Raw genomic sequence first — 20,193 nt, 5'->3', positions numbered from 1 at the left:
CACAGCACGCCAGGCCTCCCTGTCCATCACCAACTCCCGGAGTTTACCCAAACTCATGTCCATTGAGTCGGTGATGCCATCCAACCATCTCATCCTCTGCCGTCCACTTCTCCTCCTGCCCTCAATCTTTCCCAGCATCAGGGTCTTCTCAAATGAGTCAGCTCTTCGCACCAGGTGGCCAAAGTATTGGGGTTTCAGCTTCAACATCAGTCCTTCCAATGAACACCCAGGACTGATCTCCTTTAGGATGGACTGGTTGGATCTCCTTGCAGTCCAAGGGACTCTCAAGAGTCTTCTCCAACACCACAGTTCAAAAGCATCAATTCTTCGGCGCTCAGCTTTCTTCACCGTCCAACTCTTACATCCATACATGACCACTGGAAAAACCATAGCCTTGACTAGATGGACCTTTGTTGACAAAGTAATGTCTCTGCTTTTTAATACGCTGTCTAGGTTGGTCATAACTTTCCTTCCAAGGAGTAAGCGTCTTTTAATTTCATGGCTGCAGTCACCATCTGCAGTGATTTTGGAGCCCAAAAAATAAAGTCTGACACTGTTTCCACTGTTTCCCCATCTATCTGCCATGAAGTGATGGGACCAGATGCCATGATCTTAGTTTTCTGAATGTTGAGCTTTAAGCCAACTGTTTCACTCTCCTCTTTCATTTTCATCAAGAGGCTCTTTAGTTCCTCTTCATTTTCTGCCATAAGGGTGGTGTATTGCATATCTGAGGTTATTGATATTTCTCCCGGCAATCTTGATTCCAGCTTGTGTTTCTTTCAGCCCAGCGTTTCTCATGATGTACTCTGCATAGAAGTTAAATAAGCAGGGTGACAATATACAGCCTTGACGTACTCCTTTTCCTATTTGGAACCAGTCTGTTGTTCCATGTCCAGTTCGAACTGTTGCTTCCTGACCTGCATACAGGTTTCTCAAGAGGCAGGTCAAATGGTCTGGTATTCCCACTCTTTGAGAATTTTCCAGTTTATTGTGATCCACACAGTCAAAGGCTTTGGCATAGTCAATAAAGCAGAAATAGATGTTTTTCTGGAACTCTTGCTTTTGTGATGATCCAGCGGATGTTGGCAATTTGATCTCTGGTTCCTCTGCCTTTTCTAAAACCAGCTTGAACATCTGGAAGTTCACGGTTCACGTATTGCTGAAGCCTGGCTTGGAGAATTTTGAGCATTACTTTGCTAGCATGTGAGATGAGTGCAATTGTGTGGTAGTTTGAGTATTCTTTGGCATTGCCTTTCTTTGGGATTGGAATGAAAACTGACCTTTTCCAGTCCCGTGGCCACTGCTGAGTCTTCCAAATTTGCTGGCATATTGAGTGTAGCACTTTCACAGCATCATCTTTTAGGATTTGAAATAGCTTAATTGGAATTCTGTCACTTCCACTAGCTTTGTTCGTAGTGATGCTTCCTAAGGCCCACTTGACTTCACATTCCAGGATGTCTGGCTCTAGGTGAGTGATCACACCATCATGATTATCTGGGTCGTGAAGATCTTTTTTGTACAGTTATTCTGTGTTTCTTGCCACCTCTTCTTAATATCTTCTGCTTCTGTTAAATCCCTACCATTTCTGTCCTTTATTGAGCCCATCTTTGCATGAAATGTTCCCTTGGTATCTCTAATCATCTTGAAGAGATCTCTAGTCTTTCCCATTCTATTCCTCTATTTCTTTGCACTGATCACTGAGGAAGGCTTTCTTATCTCTCTTTGCTGTTTGGAACTCTGCATTCAAATGGGTATAGCTTTCCTTTTCCCCTTTGCTTTTTGCTTCTCTTCTTTTCACAGTTTTTTGTAAGGCCTCCTCACACAGCCGTTTTGCTTTTTTGCATTTCTTTTTCTTGGGGATGGTCTCGCTCCCTGTCTCCTGTACAATGTCACGAACCTCCGTTCATAGTTCATCAGGCACTCTGTTTATGAGATCTGGGCCCTTAAATCTATTTCTCACTTGCACTGTATAATCATAAGGGATTTGATTTAGGTCATACCTGAATGGTCTAGTGGTTTTCCCCATCTTCTTCAATTTAAGTCTGAATTTGGCAATAAGGAGTTGATTATCTGAGCCACAGTCAGCTCCCGGTCTTGTTTTTGCTGACTGTATAGAGCTTCTCCATCTTTGGCTGCAAAGAATATAATCCATCTGATTTTGGCGTGTGTGAGTACCATGTCATATTAGGTCAAGGCGAGCACCCGCTCTGGTAATCAGAGAAGCCTCCCTGGAAGAAGGAGCCTGCCAGTTAAGGAAGAGTTGAGCTGTTCCCTTGGTAGTCTGATAGATATTCCCTCCTTTTTCTAACCTATAAATTTTTGGCCAAGTCCAGCAGGAAGGCAGAAGGGAAATGTGCATTCCACATTATCACCTGTCTAGTTACCTTCTAACAGCCCTCCGAGCGCCCAGCCATGTCAGGGAAGTAGCAGTGAAGCGGCTCTTGGCTCGGAAGGCTCTGCTGGGCCTGTCCTTGGGCAGCCCCCTTGGGATCCTGGGGAGGAACCTGGGCGCAGCAAGCTTGGAGAGGTGCATGTCCAGTCATCATGCGAGGAGATCTGTGCATGGGGTCGAGATGGCATGCTGGGGGGAACCCCCCCGGGCTCCAGCTCCACGCTGGCCTTGCCTTTCCTCCTAACCCACCACCCTCGTGTCCATGTCAGGCCCAGAAAAGAGACGCGCTCCCTCCCTCCAGCTGGCGCTTTCTCACCTCTCAGGTCTCAGCTGAAATATTACTTCAAGGTCACAGCGGGCTTCGCATCCGTTAGTTAGAGCACCCTCTTCAGTTTCATCCTAACCTTTATCATGAGTTATAGTTACATATTTGTTTAATGTCTGTGTCTCTCTGTTTTCCATGAGGGGCCGTGTCTATTTTGTTCATATTTTTGAATGAATGAATAATTTCCTCTCATCCTTCTAAACTAGTGCTTGCTCATATGATTTTTAAAGCATATATTTAAGCTAAATAGTTCACACTTGATACGGTGTTTTTGTCCTCAGTACAGAGTAATGTCTGTTGAACAGATGGAATGCACTTCTTGTTTCTGTTCCTTGTGTGTGTGTGTGTCCGTGTGTGTAAACACAAATTTTGAGCACGTTGATCTCCCGCACTCTCAAATTAGTCTAGGGACTGGTCTAGGTCAGTGCTTGTGATGGTTTGCACCTTATTTGCGAGGGTTTCTCAGGTAATTGATTATGCTCACTTTAGCATCACAGAATTTTAGAGCCAGAAAAAGGCCCTCGGAGATGCTCCGATATGGTTGCTGGTACACACAGACCCCCTGTGCGGTGTTAAATTGCCTCTAGCCACTTTTCTGTCCCTGCCTGTGTTTCATACAGTGCCTTTTTCTTGGTGTGAAGTCTGTGTGAAGCAGATTTCCAAGTTTCCACCAGCAGCTCCGATGGTTTTTTTACTACCTGGTGTTTTCTCTGAGTGTCATCAAATTGCCTTTTGCACCTCCTGCAGTCCCTAGGACTACTCTGGGAAGTGTATATCATATGTATAAGTTTATCTAAGGACGTTGTGGGGAGAGATACAAATATGTACACATACTTGTTTATAAAAATATTTAGAGGCTGGGAGGACTTGAGAGAGAAACACTGAAACATTTACGTCACCATAGGTAAAGCAGACAGCTGACGAGAAGTTGCTGTATGTATAACACAGGGAGCTCAGCCGGTGCTCTGTGACACCCTGGAGGGGTGGGGTGGAGAGAAGGAGGGGATGTAGATATGCTTATGGCTGATTCACATTTCTGTATGGCAGAAGCCAACACGATATTATAAGGCAGTTATCCCCCAATTGAAAATGAATTTTTTTAAACATAAAAAATAAAAGACTATTCACTTTGGTCAACTAACTTGTCCGGGGGAGTAGCTACCTGGCCCGTCTAGTTCCAAACTTATGTTATGCTTTCAATCCCAGCATAGTCCTCCCCCCAGCAGGGAAAAATCACTTTCATTTTTGAAGTTTTATAAGAGATGCTGAAAAATAAAACATGATTTGTATGGACTAAAAAAGTGTTCCTAAGAGAAAGGATAAGCAGTAATGGAAGAGTTTACATATGGGGGTGGGAAGGAGGAGGATGAAGAACAAGGACAGAAGGCAGATTTCTCTGAATTGATCTTGTTTTTCATAAATTTGACTTTGCAACTCTATAAATGCTTTATGTGATTATAAATAAAAATTAAAATGGGAGGAAGAGCAATTTTAAAATATTCAAGATAAAACAAACTAGCTTTCCTGGATATAACTGAAGGCATAACCACTCAGAGAGGAAACATTTCACAGATTCCCTGGTGGTCCAGTGGTTAGGACTTTGAACGTCCACTTCAAGGGGCACAACTTCAACCCCTGGTCAGGGAACCAAGATCCTAGAGGCCACATGGCCAAAAAACGGTAACATTTCAATGACAAACACAGTAATTTGGTTATATTTTCTTAGTGGAAATACTGAAAGAGCAAGAACGAACTGTCAAAAAATTTAAACTGTTTTTAGTAAATATATTGTTAATAATATTTGTGTTGATGTTTTGAAATTACTATATTTAATCATAGGATAAAACAAATAACTTATGTTGAAATTTTTATTGTCAGGGAAGAGAAATCGTATATATGAACTCATGATGTATTTTCTATTTTAAAAATTTAGTAGTTCTCTTTACTTAAAAGACTCTGAAAATGTCCAAGCCAGTACCAGTGAGCACCTCCGGTGCCAAACTATGATTTCTAAGTATCTTCTTTTTTTCCTAAAGGCAATTAGAACTCCTTGGTGAAATGGCTTGATTCTAGGTCTAGGGCAGGATATGTACAACATGAGCTTAGAACTTCTTTTCATCCTAAGAAAAAAAGGGAGAGGAGAGAACGTGAAACTTGTAGATGTGCAGTGGTTCTCAGATCATGGTCCCTAGACAGGCAGCACCAACATTATCTGGACACTGGTTGGAAAGGCAAATTTTCAGGCCTCACCCAAGACCTACTGAATCACAAAATCTGGGGGTGGCCCCAGTGATCTGTTTTTATGAGGCTTCTTGGTAACTCTGAGACCCACTGGATTAAAAGGAACTGGAGACGTAACAGTCAGATACAAAACATGAAGTTTATTTGGATGCTGAATCAAGCCGATTGTTTAAAAAATAATAAAAATAAAATTATGGTGCAATCAGGAACGTATCTACCGACATCTTTTTGGTGATACTAAGAGTCATGCTCATTGTTTTAGATGTGATAATGACCTTGTGGTTTTTAAAAAAAGAATCTTTTTCTTCTAGAGCTGTATACTGAAATATTTTGGGGTGAAACATGATTGGGTTCTAGGATTGATTTTAAAAATAATTTCAGACTGAGGACAGGCAGAGATGAAACTCTGGCCGTGAGTTGATAGCTGTAGCTGCTGAAGCTGGATGGGTACCTAGGGGTTCTTTCTGCTGTTCTTTCTACTTCTGTAAATGTTTTGAGATTTTTCATTTTAAAAAAGAATAACAACCTACGGGGCAAAAAAACAAAAAACAGTTTGAGAAGTCGGGCAGCACACGCGTTGAGTCTCAGCTCTGAGCTCGGCGCTGTGGCCCTGAGGAAGGTTGCCCTGTTGCACACCTGCTCCGCGTCAGGGAGTCTGCTGTGCACTGGCATCTCAGCTTATCCCTTCCGGGAGCCTCCAGAGGGTGAAGTATCACTGTCCCATTTTTCAGAAGTAAGAACTGAAGGGAAACCCTGGTGTCAGTGGTAAAGAATCCGCATGCAGTGCAGGACATGCAGGTTCGATCCCTGGGTTGGGAAGATCCCCTGGAGAAGGAAGTGGCAACCCACTCCAGTGTTCTTGCCTGGGAAGTCCTCTGGACAGAGGAACCTGCTGGGCTACAGTCCATGAGGTCGCAAGAGTCGGTCACGACTGAGTGACTAAATCACCACCAAGAACTGAAACTCACTTGCTCCATTATCTTAGCATCTGGAAGCAATGGAGCCGGGCTCTGGAGCCCTGCTGTTTTTACCCTGGTGTCTTCATTCCTGTGAAAATGAAGATTTTTAGTTCAGAGAGACAGCAGACATTTATATATAATTCCTTGTCTTCAGTGCTGGATAGAATTCAGGGCATTTTGAGAGCGCAGGTGAACCCACCACTTGGCAGATGGTCTCACAGCACCTACTCTGAGCCAGTCGCTGGGGAGTCAGAGGGAAGAATTGAGTTTTGCCCTCAGGGAGCTTGTAGTGTAGGTGGGGAAGCAGACAAGTAATGAGCTGTTACAGTCCACCGTGAAGTGGGAGATGTTAGGGAAAGCGCTGGACACGACGGCACCCAGAGTAGCAGTAAGCAGCGAGGCTGTGGAGGGGAAGGGCCTCAAGGAGGGCTTCCTGGAGGAGGTGCTCTCTGAGCCGACTTTAGAAGGAGAGGTAAGGTCAGGCAGGCAAGGTGAGCAGTAACCGTTGTCCCTGTCTTCAGGAAGCCTCTCCTCTGAGTCTCTGTCCTCTGCAGTGTGACAGGAAGGTCCAGCATCATCCCTGTTTACTGATGTGGACCCAGGGCTCTGAGTGGAGAGTGACCTTGTCCCAAAACGTGTGGCCTGCAAAGCCATGGGCAGAGCAGAAGTCTCCGGGCTCTCAGCTTGAGGAAGAATCAAAGAAAACCTCGTGTTTTAATTAGGATCTGTTTTGGAAGCCCTGTCGAAGTCCTTGTAGCTGACACGATTGGTTAATCTTAAAAGTAGGTTAAAGCAGGGAATCAAAAAATGATACATACCTTAAACATCTCAGTTTAACTTAAAACAGTTCAATGTACATGCATTTGCCATTCTTTTGATGTCAGGCCAGGGCCTTTTCTTTGAATCTGGGTCTGCTGATTGAAGTTCCCCATCTCCTTTCTTTCATAAACTACATCCATAATGTATGTCTGTCACTTCCAATTTCTGTTTCTTGAAGATGAAGAAAAAACTTAGGCACTTGCAAAGCAATTTGAATGTAGAATTCTCCTAGACTGTGTTCCTCCCACATCTTTTAGAGTTGATTCACCCACACCTAATTTGGCAGAAATGTGGTTTTTTTTTTTTTTAAGTGACTCGCCTTTATCAGGTCTTCCCTGAAACATATGCAAGTTTTCTTTCAACCAGTTCTGTCTTTTCATACACATATTTCATAAGCTTACTTAAAAATTAAATCACATAACTGATTACAAGAGCCGTAAACAAGTTTGGGGACAAACTAAAGTGATTTTCTGTAAGTCGGCAGCCTACCATCTTCCCTCTTGGGAGCAGGGTGTTCAGTGTAGCACAGGGTGGCCTGAGCCAGGCATCTTACAACCCAGATGTTTTATGAGGACGGGAGTGTGCTTAACCCCACGCGCCAGTTCAGCGGGAACTAGGTGAGACAGCTGCCGCGTGCACGCTAAGCCTCTTAAGTCCTGTCTGACTCGGTGCGGCCCCATGGGCTGCAGCCCGCCAGGCCCCTCTGTCCGTGGGATTCTCCAGGCAAGAATACTGGGGTGGGTTGCCTGGCCCGCCTCCAGAGGATCTTCCCGACCCAGGGATCGAACCCACGTCTCATTATGTCTCCCGAATTGCAGGCGGGTTCTTTACCTCTCGTGCCATCAGGGGAGCCCGAGGGAGCCACCACGGCGTGCCCATTTCACTTTAGGGGCTTGGGGACTCTGGGTTTGTCATCCATCGACTCTCTCCTGTCTCTGACAAAATCAAAGCAGGATCTCCTCATAGATCATACTCCCCCTAATAATATCTTTATATCTTCTTTGTAAGATGTAAGCATTAAAAATAAGCCAGCATTATAGTTTTGGGGAAAAAAACTCAATTCTGATAAATTAAAAAAACGAAAAACAAAATATTCCAAATCCCATCTCTGAGAAATGGAACACTGTCAACATTTTCGTGATGTCTCTGTCGTCAAATCGTTTACACATCTTGATGTACACACCTGTGGATAGAGATATATGCGTTCAATTTTGTGAAACCGGCGTGCCCTGGTACACAGGAGCTGTTCTGGGCTCTTTTGTCACTAATTAGGATCATCTCTCAATGTCAGTAAATGAAGTCCTACAACATCATTTTTAATAGCTGCGAAATCACTCCGTTGTATATAAGTACCATAATTAAGTTACCTAAATCCCTATTGAAACAAGTCAGGTTGTTTATTTCGTCCTGCCATGAACAGTGCTGAGGTGAACGTCCTGGAGCCAAGGCGTCTTCTCGGGCCGGCACCGCCCTTCCTTGGGGGTAAATGTCCAAGCATAGACTCTCTAGGTCAGAGAGTTAAGCGCGTCTTAACATCCACTGTGTCTCACTGGGCCTGGGTGCACCCTGGGCTGCCCCAGTTCACGGCTCCGCCAGTGGTCCTGAGGGCGCCGTGCCTACACATTTGCTGCCATCTGGCCAGCAGCACATGGCTTCTAGCTTTTATTCAGATACCTTTGTTTGGAAGGTTGAGTGCTTTTTATATGGTTTTGCAGTTCTTCCTATATGAGCTGACACTTATATTCTTTGTTCCTTTTTTCCTAAATCCTCTTCTGTTTAGATGGGAGAACTGAAGGCAGAGATCAGCAAACTCCACAAAAAACTGTTTGAACAAGAAAAGAAGTTGCAAAACACCCTGAAGCTGTTGCAGCTGAGCAAGAACCAGGAGAAGGTCATCTTTGACCAGTGTGAGTGGCGGTGGGGTGGCCACCATGTCTGGGCCCTGCCTCTGCAGACTAAACCCCGGCCCTGGGTTGTCCTGACACCTCCTCCGTTTGGGTTTCCTTCCATCCTTCACCCGGGGTCCTCCGAGAGCCTCTTGACGGCACAGCCCCTGCTGGACCGTGGGCTGGTGGCCCGTCAACATCCTTAACTTACAAGGGGCCTTGTGGGCCAGACCCAGGCAGAAGCATCAGTGACCACAGGGTCCCTCGTGTGTTAGGTCCCCATGGCTGAGCACAGAGAGGCTGGGAGGTGAGGAGACCTCTTTGGGGGCCGTGTAGGGCCGTGCAGGGGTGAGGATGGTATTGAAAGCCAGTAGGGAGGTAGCCCTGGCAGAGTGGCGGACGTCTGTGGGGCTCTGGCCCAGGAGATCAAGTCCCTTGTAGAGAAAAGGGGCCCTGGAAGGGGGGTTCCGCGTTAGGGCAGTGCCTCCGAGGTTGTGTCTGAGGTGGCTGCGGACTGTTTGGTTGGATCAGGTGCCTGGAGCAGCGAGGAGCAGAGAGTGTGCTTTTGTGCAGCCCTCAAGTCCAGGGAACACTGGGCTCACGACATCAGCAGTGCCCTGCGGCTATTGCCCCAGACAGTCCCAGGCGCAGGAAGTGAGTGAACCGTGCCTCCGGGAGAGCAGGTTCCGGAAGTGGGTTCAGTGGGTGAGTCACCGTGGCGGATCCGGCCAGAACCCAGCGCTGAGTCTGGGGTCGGTGAGCCGTGGCTCAGATCGCCCCTTTCCTGTGAGACCGGGAATAAATGCCTTTAGCTCTCTGAGCGTTAGAGTCCTCGCCTCTAACTGGAGATGGTAATTCCAGAGGACTCAGACTGGCTGGATGGGCCTGAGTTCTCATCACAACTTGATAAAGAAGTGGCCCTGTTTTCTCATCTGTAAGACAGGGGTGGGAGTGATGTCTCAGCTGCCTACTACTTCTTCCTGGGACAGAACAGATGCTCCGTAAGCATTATTTATTCCATGAGGTCAGACTGAGTCCTGTGCCTGGAGGTGGTGGCAAACCGTTAACCTCCGATGTGTCATAGCATCTCCCCTGCTGGGGCCCGGCCCAGAGTCTGTCCCGGCTGCGGGGAGGGCTTGCCCAAGGTCACACAGCGAGCGGGCAGCTTGGCCAGGCTCGTGACTCCCCCCAGGATCCCACGGTCCTGCAGCCTCTCCCAGGTCTGCTCCGGCTCTCAGGGACTAAGTGGAAGTTGGGGGAATGTCCCCACGTCTCCCTTCCCCACCTGGGTCAAGGTCAACACGCCAGCTCTGCCCAGCCGGGAAAGGAGGGGATGGAGTGACCGTGAGACCCTCCCCGTGTGGCCTGGGACCGCCCGCCCCACTTGCCGCCTCTAGTAGGCAGGAAGCCCTGGGGGTGTTCACTGAGGTCACGGCTGAGAAACCGTCTGTCACCGCTGGACACCACTGAGGCTGGAGTCGTCCTGGCCAGCCCCCTACTGCGGGGGAAGGGGCCTGGCACTGTCGGACTGACCCGGGCTCTAGGCACGCCTCTGCCTGGGGCCAGGCTTGGTTTGGGGCCAGCTCTTCCCCACTCTGCCGCCCGGGCTTCTCATCTCAGTGGGGGCTTCTTGCTCTGAAGGTGGGCGGTGCTGTTCAGAGGCGGGGGCCCCTTCAAACTTGGGCCAGGTGAGATGTAACTCTTTTGATACTTTCAGTGCCACGACACTTAATCTTCTCTGGGTCCCAGGCCCCTTGGCGAATCTCAGGAGAGGTGATGTCTCTCCCCAGAAAGGTGCACACGTCTGTGTATACACAGATTTGCACATGGTTTCCGGGGGTTTAGGATGCCCGGAAGCATGACCCTGGACCCAAGTGAAGAACTCCCGCCCTGTGGCATGGGGCTGGGGTGGGTACAGAGTGGCAGTAGGCCCCTCTGAGACTCCCTGCGCCCAGTTAAAAACAAAGCCCACGCCATCTGTGCCCTCCCCCGGGGTCACGGATTGCGAGCAGACTCCGTTGCCTCCAGATGGACGTTTTTGTGAGGCAAGAAATAAATATTTTCTCAAGGCCACCACATGGCACCTCTTTGGAATAAGCCAGCAGGGAGTCGGTCTCAGCCTCACCGGCCAAGGACCCAGTCCAGGCCTGTGTGTGCCCCCGGGCGCAGGTGGAGTCCCTGGCCACCACGGAGGCCTGTTGAGGGCGAGTCCTGATCTGGCCTGTCTCCATCAGTGGTGGCCTTCCCCTGCTCCCGGCGTTTGCGGGACAGACGAGGCTGCGGGGAGAAGCCATCTTCCTTTACAGCTGTGCCCCGAGGTGGGCCCTCCACCTGCCTGTGTGTTCCCACGTGCTGGGCCTTTGCCCGCAGCTGCAGAGCCCAGGGAGCTGTGAGCTCCTCCAGGCGGAGCGCGCTGCAGGCACCGGGGGCCGCCCCGCGTCCGTCCGTCCGTCCTCCCTGTGGCCAGGCACCCTCCCCCCTGGCCCTGGCCTTCACACTCGGGTTTGCTTGGAGCGGGCACTTCCCAGTCCCAGAGCGGCTTCTCCGGGGGGTGAGGGGGCTCCGCTCCTGGCCCTGCCAGCCGGGCCTCGGTTTCCATCTGTAACTCGTGTCGCACGCCCTGCCTTCTAGCGTCACAGGGGTGATGGCTTAGACTTGAGGAGGGCCCTCTGGCCCTCCCTCTCGGACGGGTCCCTGGGTCCTGGGTGTGTGGTGAGGTAGACACCTTTGGGTCTGGATGCTGCAGGGCTGGAGGCCTCCTCCCTGCCCTGGGCTTGCACGCCGTCTTGGGGGCGCCCGCGTCTAATGACCGCGTTCTCTCCTGTCTCCTTAGTGGTTGTGACACACAAGGTCCTTCGGAAGGCCAGAGGGAACCTGGAGGTAATGTCGCCTTGAGAGCGTCCCGTGAGGATGGGGCGTGGGGTGGGGCCGGCAGGGGTTTCCTTTTGAAACGTGAAGGTGAAACCCGGTCACCTGTTCTCCATGAGTTACGTTTTCCTGCCAGCAGTGCATGAAAAGTTTCATTTTATCATGCCTCGTTTTTGATGGTTGTTCTAGTTACTGGTGTGTTGTTTTTTAACCGGTGAGAAATGCAGCAAACGGTGCCTGACACATAGTGGGCATTTGATAAATATTTCATTATCATCTGGTTCTATAAATATTTACTGATCAAACAGCATGTCTTTGAAAGTAGTTTCAGAACTACTCACCTTTAACCCTGTCCGGGATCGTACCCCAGAAACCCTCCATGTGACCTCAAATTCTCATTTTCTCCCCCTCCCTTCTCCTAGCTTAGGCCCGGGAGTGCCCACCCTGGAACGTCCAGCCCCAGCCGACCAGGCTCCTGAGGAGAACTTTGAGCCAATAAAGCTTGGGGTTCCTGCTGAGCTCGTCCTGTCTCTCTGTCACGGGTATGGCTCCTGCTTTGGAGGGGAGAGGTCTGGTCCCCCTGATCTCTCTGAGAGATCCAGCTCCCCTGTCTGGTCCCTTCCAGATGCCCAGCCACCGTCTCCTTTTCTGGCCGGCGTCGAGCGGTGCTTCAGAAATCCGCCCCCACCCAGGGGGCCGCAGAGCAATGCTGGTCCCCTGCTCAGGCCAGCGCTCACCCCGAGGCCTCCCTGGAGGTGGGGACTCGGGCGTGGTCCGGACCACCCGTGTGTTCACAGGACAGCCGAGTGACCAGTCCGAGGTCCTCTGCTCCCTCCTGTCCTTCCAGACCCCAAACTGTGCCCTCTGCCGCTACCCTGTCAGCTCCCGAGACGACGGTGGTGGAGGCGATGTGAGCGCATCAGCTGGAGGCCTGGGTTCAGGGAGGCAGAAACCTGGGCTGCAGGTCGGCTGGGCCCCCCGCCGCTGTTTCTCGCCAAGTGATGGGCAGGTCAGTGGTTAGTAAGGACCGTCTCTGCCTGCCTTCCTGTCATCTGAGCTCTCATCTTAAGAGACACTTGCGCACACGTACCTCAGCACATTCCAGTGTGGGAGAACTCAGGTTTAGTCACAATGTGGCAGCTCCTTTTTCTACAAGTCTCACAGCCGAGTTCCTCAAAGGAAGCTCCCAACAGCCCCCAGAGGGCTCGGCACGGTGCTGTGGAGGGAAGAGGAGGCCTGGTTCTAGACCTGAGTGCTCGGCACTGTGGAGGGAAGAGGAGGCCTGGTTCTAGACCTGAGTGCTATGCTTCTGTCCTCAGTTGATACACCTGTAAAATGGGAATTACCCTTCTTTAGCCCGGACCCGGTCACACAGGTGATCCTGTGCGGTTTGGAAGTCACCGAACAGCGAGAGCCTTTCCGAAACTCAGTGTCTCCCAGTGGCTGGTCTCCAGCAAGTGACGACGCCCTGCTTTAAGCTTCCGTGGTTGGTGTGCGGAAAAGCAGGCGTGTTGGTGGGGAGTAGGATCGGGGGACGGTACAGTGGTCAGAACTCGGGCTAGCCTGGGGAGCCAGCCTCCGATTCAGAAACATGGGGCAACAATCAGTGCCTGCTTCACTGCTCGTTCTGGGTACTTGGCCTGGCACGTGGTTGGTGCTCAGCCTGTGGGAACTTTCTGGAAAGGCCGTGAGTGGAGGTCGTGGTCCATCCCTGATCCTTTGGGTGGTAAACCCTGGGCGCCTGAGAGCAGGGGCCTCTGGGAGCCCAGCTGGCCATTGGCTTCAGTCACCCACAGCTTCTCAGGAGCACAGTAATCCAAAGCAAAGTGTCTTTTTATCCCCCAATTGAGAATCGTGTAAAATATTTCCAACCTTGGGCTAGTGAAGGCCCTCCCTCCCCGGGGAGGTGCAGGAGCAGCCCCATTAGCTTGGACTGGATTTGGGCCAAGAACATCCTCGGCAAATCGGGATGATTTGGACCTCGGAAAAAGCTCCCTTGTCCCTGGCGAGTTCGTTTTACCAGCAGCTGAATTCAGGAGGCTGTGAAGCCTTCATCAGGACAGGCGTCTGTTTCCCCGCTCGGGGAAAGGCATCAGCACGTGGGCCTGAGGCGCTGTGCCTGAGAGACGCACCTGCAGGGAACAAATACACGGAGGGCAGAGCCGGTGTCCTGCTTGCCTGCTTGCCCGCTTGCCCCCAGGCTGGCGCCCACCTGGGGAGCAGTGGCCACACTGGGCACCATCTCTGTGATCTGCACCGCCCACCCATTTCACAGGCAAGAAAACGGGGGTGGAGCATCACCGGAGCAAATGCTGGGGACAGAATTTGAACCTGGGTCTGTCAAGACCCGTTCCCAAAATGGTCCTGGTCTCTGGACTATACCCTGTCTCCCCGAAATGCCACCTCTTCCAAAACACTGCAGCCCTTGCCAGCATCACGGCCCGAGTAGTCTTCTCTCACTCTGCCCTTTACAAAAAGACGTCTCTGAGTGGCCAGAGGCAGGCCCCAGAGATGCACAATTGAATTCCTCGACCCAGCAGCCCCAAGACCTGCTTGTGAACAGGGCCGTGCACGGGAGAAAGAGTGATCTTGTTAATAAGTCCTCCAAATGGTGGAGGCAGGGAAACCTGCCTGGGGGCTCCTACCCTGCCAGATTGCCTCTTCAATCTTGGCCATATTTTAAGCCTTAACTCAAAAATTCAGTTATCAGAATGACTCATCCCGTCCCCAGAGAAGCCCAGGATGCTGCCCTGGGGGCTGGTCGTGTTTACCCCTTGCCACAGATGGGGCCTTCCCAGCTCGCTCTGCTGGGCACCAGGTGGGGTGGGCCTGGGTGGGGCCTTGGAGGCTCCTCATAGAACCTGCTTCCATCCCCTCACCTGCCAGGTGATGGCGGGGAAGGGTAAGGATGGATAACGGCTAAGTGTGAGGCCCGCCCGGACCTCGGCCAGGTCGCTGGGGTTTGCTTGTTCCTCCCTCCCTGAAGGCTCTGCCCCGGCTGCAGCGTGTGCTGGAGGCGTCCCCGACGCCTTGCGCCCCTCGCCCTCTGTGTCCTGTCCCACCCGCCCAGCCTCTCGATTCGCGCTGCTTCCCAAGGCCACTCCTCACTCGTTTCCAGATGGGCTGCCTTGGACCCTCATCTGTCCTCCGGACCACGGGCTGCAGGAGCCTCCCCGCGTGCACCCACACCCTCTGCAAATGTTCCCACACCATAGCTAGAACAATCTTTGAAATGTAGAGGTGATCCTATTATCTTCCTGGTGTGCAATGCTGCAGGCTTCCCGTCGTGGTTAGCATCCCTCACGGGCCTGGGTGTGCTGAGTCCTTCCTGAACGCCAGCCGCCTGCCCTCTCAGCTCCCACGCTTCGGCTTCATAGGGCTTCCCTCTCCATCCACAGGACCTTTGCACATGCTGTCCCCTGCCTGGCGGGCTCCCATCCACCTCCCTAGCTTCTCTTGTTTCTCTTGCTGGTTGCCTCAGAGCCTGTTCAGAGGATACTTTCTGACCAGGAGCCCCTATCGTGCACTGGCCCAGGTGATGATTCCTATCACGGGCACTTGGCCACGCCTGTGGCTTTGGATTGCGTAAGTGTGATGTTGGGGGGCATTACGTCTCCCCCATCCCTAGCTGGGAGGCCGTGAAGGCACAGAACTCACGTGATACTTCCTCACCACTCCAGCCGCCAGTGCCAGCCACAGGCCAGCAAATCTATTCAGTCACCAGACACTCCCAAGGCTTCTCTCACCTCCTTCTAGAAGGACTCAGACTGGTGGGAAGAACAGACAAGGATTAATAACAAGGCCAATAGGGAAGGCTTGTTCAGGAGGTCCTGTGGCCCGGGCAGTCAATGTAACACAATCACAGGTCCTCCTGTGAACCCTTGTCGGGGAGATGCTGCTTTTCTCAGGGGAAGGACTGGCTGGGTCACAGAGTGGCCTGCCCTGGATCACATGGCTTGGCGGCCACAGGGCTGGATTCAGACGGAGGCCAGCAGGCTGCAGGGCCCCGGGCTCCATCGCCGCGCTGCCTGCACGCATAGTTCAGTACGGTAAGTGCAAGGTGGCACGGGGGCTGGGATGTGGCCCCCACTGGCGGGGTGCAGGAGGCTCCTCCACGTCAAGGCCCAGTCTTGTCCACAGCTTGGCTTCAGTGTCTCCATCCCGAACGGGAGACGGGGGGCTGGAGGCAGCCCCCGCTTCCATTCAGGTTTCCCAGGGCTCTTTAACTGAGCGCGTTCATTTTGACCCAGTCTTTGGGGAAGCGGCTGTCCCCACCTGAACTCGGAGGGCAGCACTGGGCCGGGGAGCCCCTCTCTGGCTGGATCGCGCCGTTAATAAATCCACCCCGCGGTTACCGGCCATCCTCCCTCACAGTCCCCTCTCAAACGCCGGGCATCGCCGTGGTTGTTGACAGGCGTTCACACGAGAGCTTAATTACAGGTTTTCAGCTTTTAAAAGAGCCTCTGTTTGTATTAGCGCTACTTTTCTTCTTTTTTTTTTTTTTTTGTAAATTAATTTATTTATTTTAATTGGAGGCTAATTACTTTACAATATTATAGTGGTTTTTGCCATACATTGACATGAATCAGCCATGGGTGTACATGTGTCCCGCATCCTGTACCCCCCTCCCACCTCCCTCCCCATCCCATCCCTCAGGATTGTCCCAGTGCACCCGCCCTGAGCACCCTGTCTCAGGTATCGAACCTTTTGACTTCGTTCTCTTTCTTTTTTTTTTTTTTTTTAATAAATTTATTTATTTTAGTTGGGGGCTAATTACTTTACAATATTGTAATAGTTTTTGCCATACATTGACATGAATCAGCCATGGGTTTACATGTGTTCCCCTTCCTGGACCCCCCACCCACCTCCCTCCCCATCCCATCCCTCTGGGTCATCCCATTGCCCCGGCCCTGAGCCCTTGTCTCATGCATCGAACATGGAATGGTGTTCTGTTTCACATACGATAATATACATGTTTCAATGCTATTCTCCCAGAACGTCCCACCCTCACCTTCTCCCAAACCAAACAGCGTGTGGCCCCAGCTCCTCTGTGGTGCTGGATGGTTCTGATGGCCCACGGCAGGGAAGAAGGAGGAAGGGGCGTCCTGACCCTGTCTGCAGCAGGGTCGGGCATCACAGACAGGGAACCAGGTCCTGACGCTGCAGAAACCAGTGGCTGGGAGCCTGAGTGTGTGTGGGTATGCGTTCTTTTTTTCCTTCTTCTCTTGAAGCCTCAGTTTTCTTCTCCGCAAAATGGGAAAACTATGATTTTGGCTTCCATTTCACCACGGTTTTCTCGGCAAGGGTCACTTTATTTTGATGACACTGGTGTTTCTAGAAATTTAGTTTCTCCCACTCTTCTCCCTCAAGCGTCTTAAAAGAACCAGCCCGCAGGCAAGACCGTTTCTCACGGTGGGTAGAGTGGCTGCTCGGCATAGGAAGGGCTTCAGAGACACTCGTTTTTATTAAATTCACCATCTTCCAGCCCCCACCTTCGCCCAGGGGGTGTGGCCCTGTTCCTGGAGGGGGCACAGCGTGGGAGGGTGCTCACTCTCTCCTTCAAGGCAGGCGGAGCGTTACGGGGGGTGGGGACACTTCAGGAGGCGGGAACAGTCTGTGCAAAGGCACGGAGGCCACGGGGGGACCTGCGGTGGCACCGTGAAGCCAGGATGTCATACATGAAGTTGTTAGCAACTGAACAACAACAGCATCGTTGGGTGCTGGCATTTCACCCACCGGCTCGGGCAGCCCTGGGCAGAGTTGAACGTGGACCCCTGAAGTTGGGGCCTTTTAATCTGTGGCCTTGGGGCACCGGTGGTGGTTATTCCAAGGAGAGGAGGAGAAAGCGCAGGGACGAGGGAAGGGACAGGAAGACAAGGGCTGGGCTGGGGGCTCAGTTCCTCTCCCGGTGAGCAGGCCGTGGCCGTGGACGCAGGATCCTGCCCGCTCCTTGCTGCGGCCGCAGGAGGCCCAGTGCAGAGACAGCGGGGAGGGGCCCCCCGGGGACCTGCTGGGACTCTGGTTTCATCTGCCCACTCTGGGTCTCGTCCTGGAGTGACCCGGCTGCAGGCCGCCATCCCCCGGGAAGCAGGGCCACACGGCTGTGTAGAAGGACGAGGGATTCGGCCCCGTGACCTTGGGGAGGGGTCTGACCTCCCCCCCGCTCAGTTTCTCATCCCCTCCTCCCCTGCAGGCTCCCTGTCTTTGAGATCGGCCCCCTCTACCCGCTAGAACCGCAGTCCGCCCAGAGGATTCCTCCTTCTCAGTGCCTCTCAGCAGCCCAGCCTGCCCTGCTTCCTTTCTTGACCCCTCTCCACTCTCTCCTCTCCACCCGCCTCCTCCCTGCTGACCTGGTCCTCACGGGGTCTTCTGCCTCCTGCCACTGCCTGTCCCATCCGGCCTCTGGACACAGCCAGGGTGAGCTTGTCCATCACAAGCCGCCTTCTTTTACTCCCTGCTGGCGCACACGCTCTGAAGACGACATGCCCCTTCCTCCTTGGTGTGCAAGCCCTCCCTGGTCTGACCCCAACCTTCCTCCTTCACCCTCCTGTTGTTAAAAGAGCTATTTATTTATGTGGCTGCGCTGTGGCCTGCGGGATCTTCCTTGCAGTGTGCAAACTCTTGGTTGTGGCATGTGGGATCTAGTTCCCTGACCAGGGATTGTGGGCTCCCTGCATGGGCCATGCGGTCTTAGCCACCGGACCACCAGGGATGTCCCCATCCCCCGTGACTTTGGATGGTACCCCTACCCCCAGCCAGACTTGCTGCAGTTCTCACAGGCCCCAAAGGTACCTCCTGTTCACTGCAGCCCTGGACTTGGCACATGTGTCTCCTTCATCCTCAGCCTGACACACACTACTCATCCTTAAAGACTCCTCTCAGGGGTCCTCTCTGGGCTGCCACTCTTTAAGCCTCAGTTTATCCCCCTGTAAAATGGGCATGATGATATTTCCCCTTGGAACTGGAGACAGGATTTTTAACTGACTACAAGCAGTTAAGTTAACGGAGACCAAAAAAGGGATCCCAAATGCTAATGGTACCTTGGCTGCATTAATAGAGATACAGAGTCCAGACAAGGGAGGTGAATAGTCTCACTGTCCATGACTTGTTGTACCGCACTGAGAGCCTTGTGATCATTTCCTGTGACTTGCTTTTGGAGGGATATTGACAAAGTGGATTATATCATTGATACTTTGACCATTTGTTTTCCATTCATCAAGCATGTGTATGTCACATGGTACACATACATTGTCAGTCCTATAAACCATTATGTCCTTTAACAGGTGATGAGGAACTCACAGTCTGTTTGGTATTGTAATAATAAAAGAAGGCCCCTGGTCAGCAGAACTGTGTCCATCGGAGCTATCTAATCTCCAGTCCTTGAATCTGTGAATATTAACACGGCAAAGGGGAATTTACAGATGTGCTAATGATAAAAACCTGAGCTGGGCAAGTTATCGTGCATTATCCAGGTGAGACACGCTAATTACACGAGTCCTTCCTGGTGGCTCAGAGGTTAAAGTGTCCGCCTGCAATGCGGGAGACCCAAGTTCGATCCCTGGGTTGGGAAGATCCCCTAGAGAAGGAAATGGCAACCCCCTCCAGTATTCTTGCCTGGAAAATCCCATGGAGAGAGGAGCCTGGTGGGCTACAGTCCACGGGGTCGCAGAGTCGGACACGACTGAGTGACTTCACTTTCACTTTCTTTAAAAGAGAAGGACTTTTCCGCAGCCACGGTCAGAGAGAGGTGACAACAGAAAAAGATTCAGAGAGGGGCTGGCTTTGAAGATGGAGGGAAGGCGCCAGGGGTCAAGGAATGCAGTGACTTGGAGGAGCTGGAACAGGCAAGGAAGTAGATGCCCTCCCAGAAACTCCAGAAAGGAGCACAGTTCCGCCGATCCCTTGGTTTTAGCTCAATGGGATCCATGTCAGATTCCTGATCTATAGAGCCGCTAGATAATAGAGTTAAGCCGCTAAGTTTGAGGTGACAGCAGCAGTAGGAATCTTCTATGATGCAGTAGGAATCTATTATATAACATATATTTTTATTTGGCTGCATTGAGTCTTAGTTCGGAGGAGGCAATGGCACCCCACTCCAGTACTCTTGCCTGGGAAACCCCATGGACGGAAGAGCCTGGTAGGCTGTAGCCCATGGGGTCGCAAAGAGTCGGACATGACTGAGCGACTTTACTTTCACTTTTCACTTTTCATGCACTGGAGGAGGAAATGGCAACTCACTCCAGTGTTCTTGCCTGGAGAATCCCAGGGACGGAGGAGCTTGGTGGGCTGCTGTCTATGGGGTCGCACAGAGTCGGACACGACTGACGCGACTTGGCAGCAGCAGCAGCAGAGTCTTAGTTGAGACACGAGCTCTCTCTGGTTGCGGTGCTTGGTCTTGGGGTTGTTGTATCTCAGGGGCTGAGTTGCTCTGCGGCACGTGGGACCCTGGCTCCCCGACCAAAGATCCCACCTGCATACCCGGCACTGCAAGGCGGATTCTTAACCACTGGGTCACCAGGGGTGTCCCCACGACGCTTTAAATCGTATGGATACAATCATAGAGACCCCATGCTGTGTGCCTGCGGTGGAGCAGTTTCTAAATGACGGGAGCCACCCAGTAAGTAGCCTGGGGGGTGAGCTGCTGGTCCCTGGAGGTGTGATTGCAGAAGTGCCATTGGGGATGTTGGAGAAGGGGTTCCTGCC

At 51.7% G+C, this 20,193-nt stretch overlaps 1 protein-coding gene across 32 annotated transcripts in view; it reads left to right on the top strand.

The window, feature by feature from the left end:
• CDK5RAP2 (CDK5 regulatory subunit associated protein 2) overlaps positions 1–12,008 on the top strand; it is a 180,182-nt gene extending 168,174 nt beyond the window's left edge. For 19 of the 32 annotated variants that reach the window (XM_081528276.1, XM_081528247.1, XM_081528278.1 and 16 more), the window contains 3 exons: positions 8,517–8,643; positions 11,456–11,502; positions 11,913–12,008. In XM_081528276.1, the coding sequence (XP_081384402.1) occupies positions 8,517–8,643; positions 11,456–11,502; positions 11,913–11,969 (231 nt within the window). In that variant the 3' untranslated portion in view covers positions 11,970–12,008. The remainder of the gene's footprint in view (positions 1–8,516; positions 8,644–11,455; positions 11,503–11,912) is intronic. The other 13 variants (XM_081528289.1, XM_081528282.1, XM_081528185.1 and 10 more) reach the window with 1 other exon arrangement.
• The last annotated feature ends 8,185 nt before the right edge of the window (positions 12,009–20,193 follow it).

The sequence above is a fragment of the Giraffa tippelskirchi genome, chromosome 1 (assembly GCF_054371585.1).
Source record: "Giraffa tippelskirchi isolate mGirTip1 chromosome 1, T2T-mGirTip1v1.2.pri, whole genome shotgun sequence".
Classification (NCBI taxonomy): Eukaryota; Metazoa; Chordata; class Mammalia; order Artiodactyla; family Giraffidae; genus Giraffa; species Giraffa tippelskirchi.
This window is presented reverse-complemented; position numbering and strand designations above follow the sequence as displayed.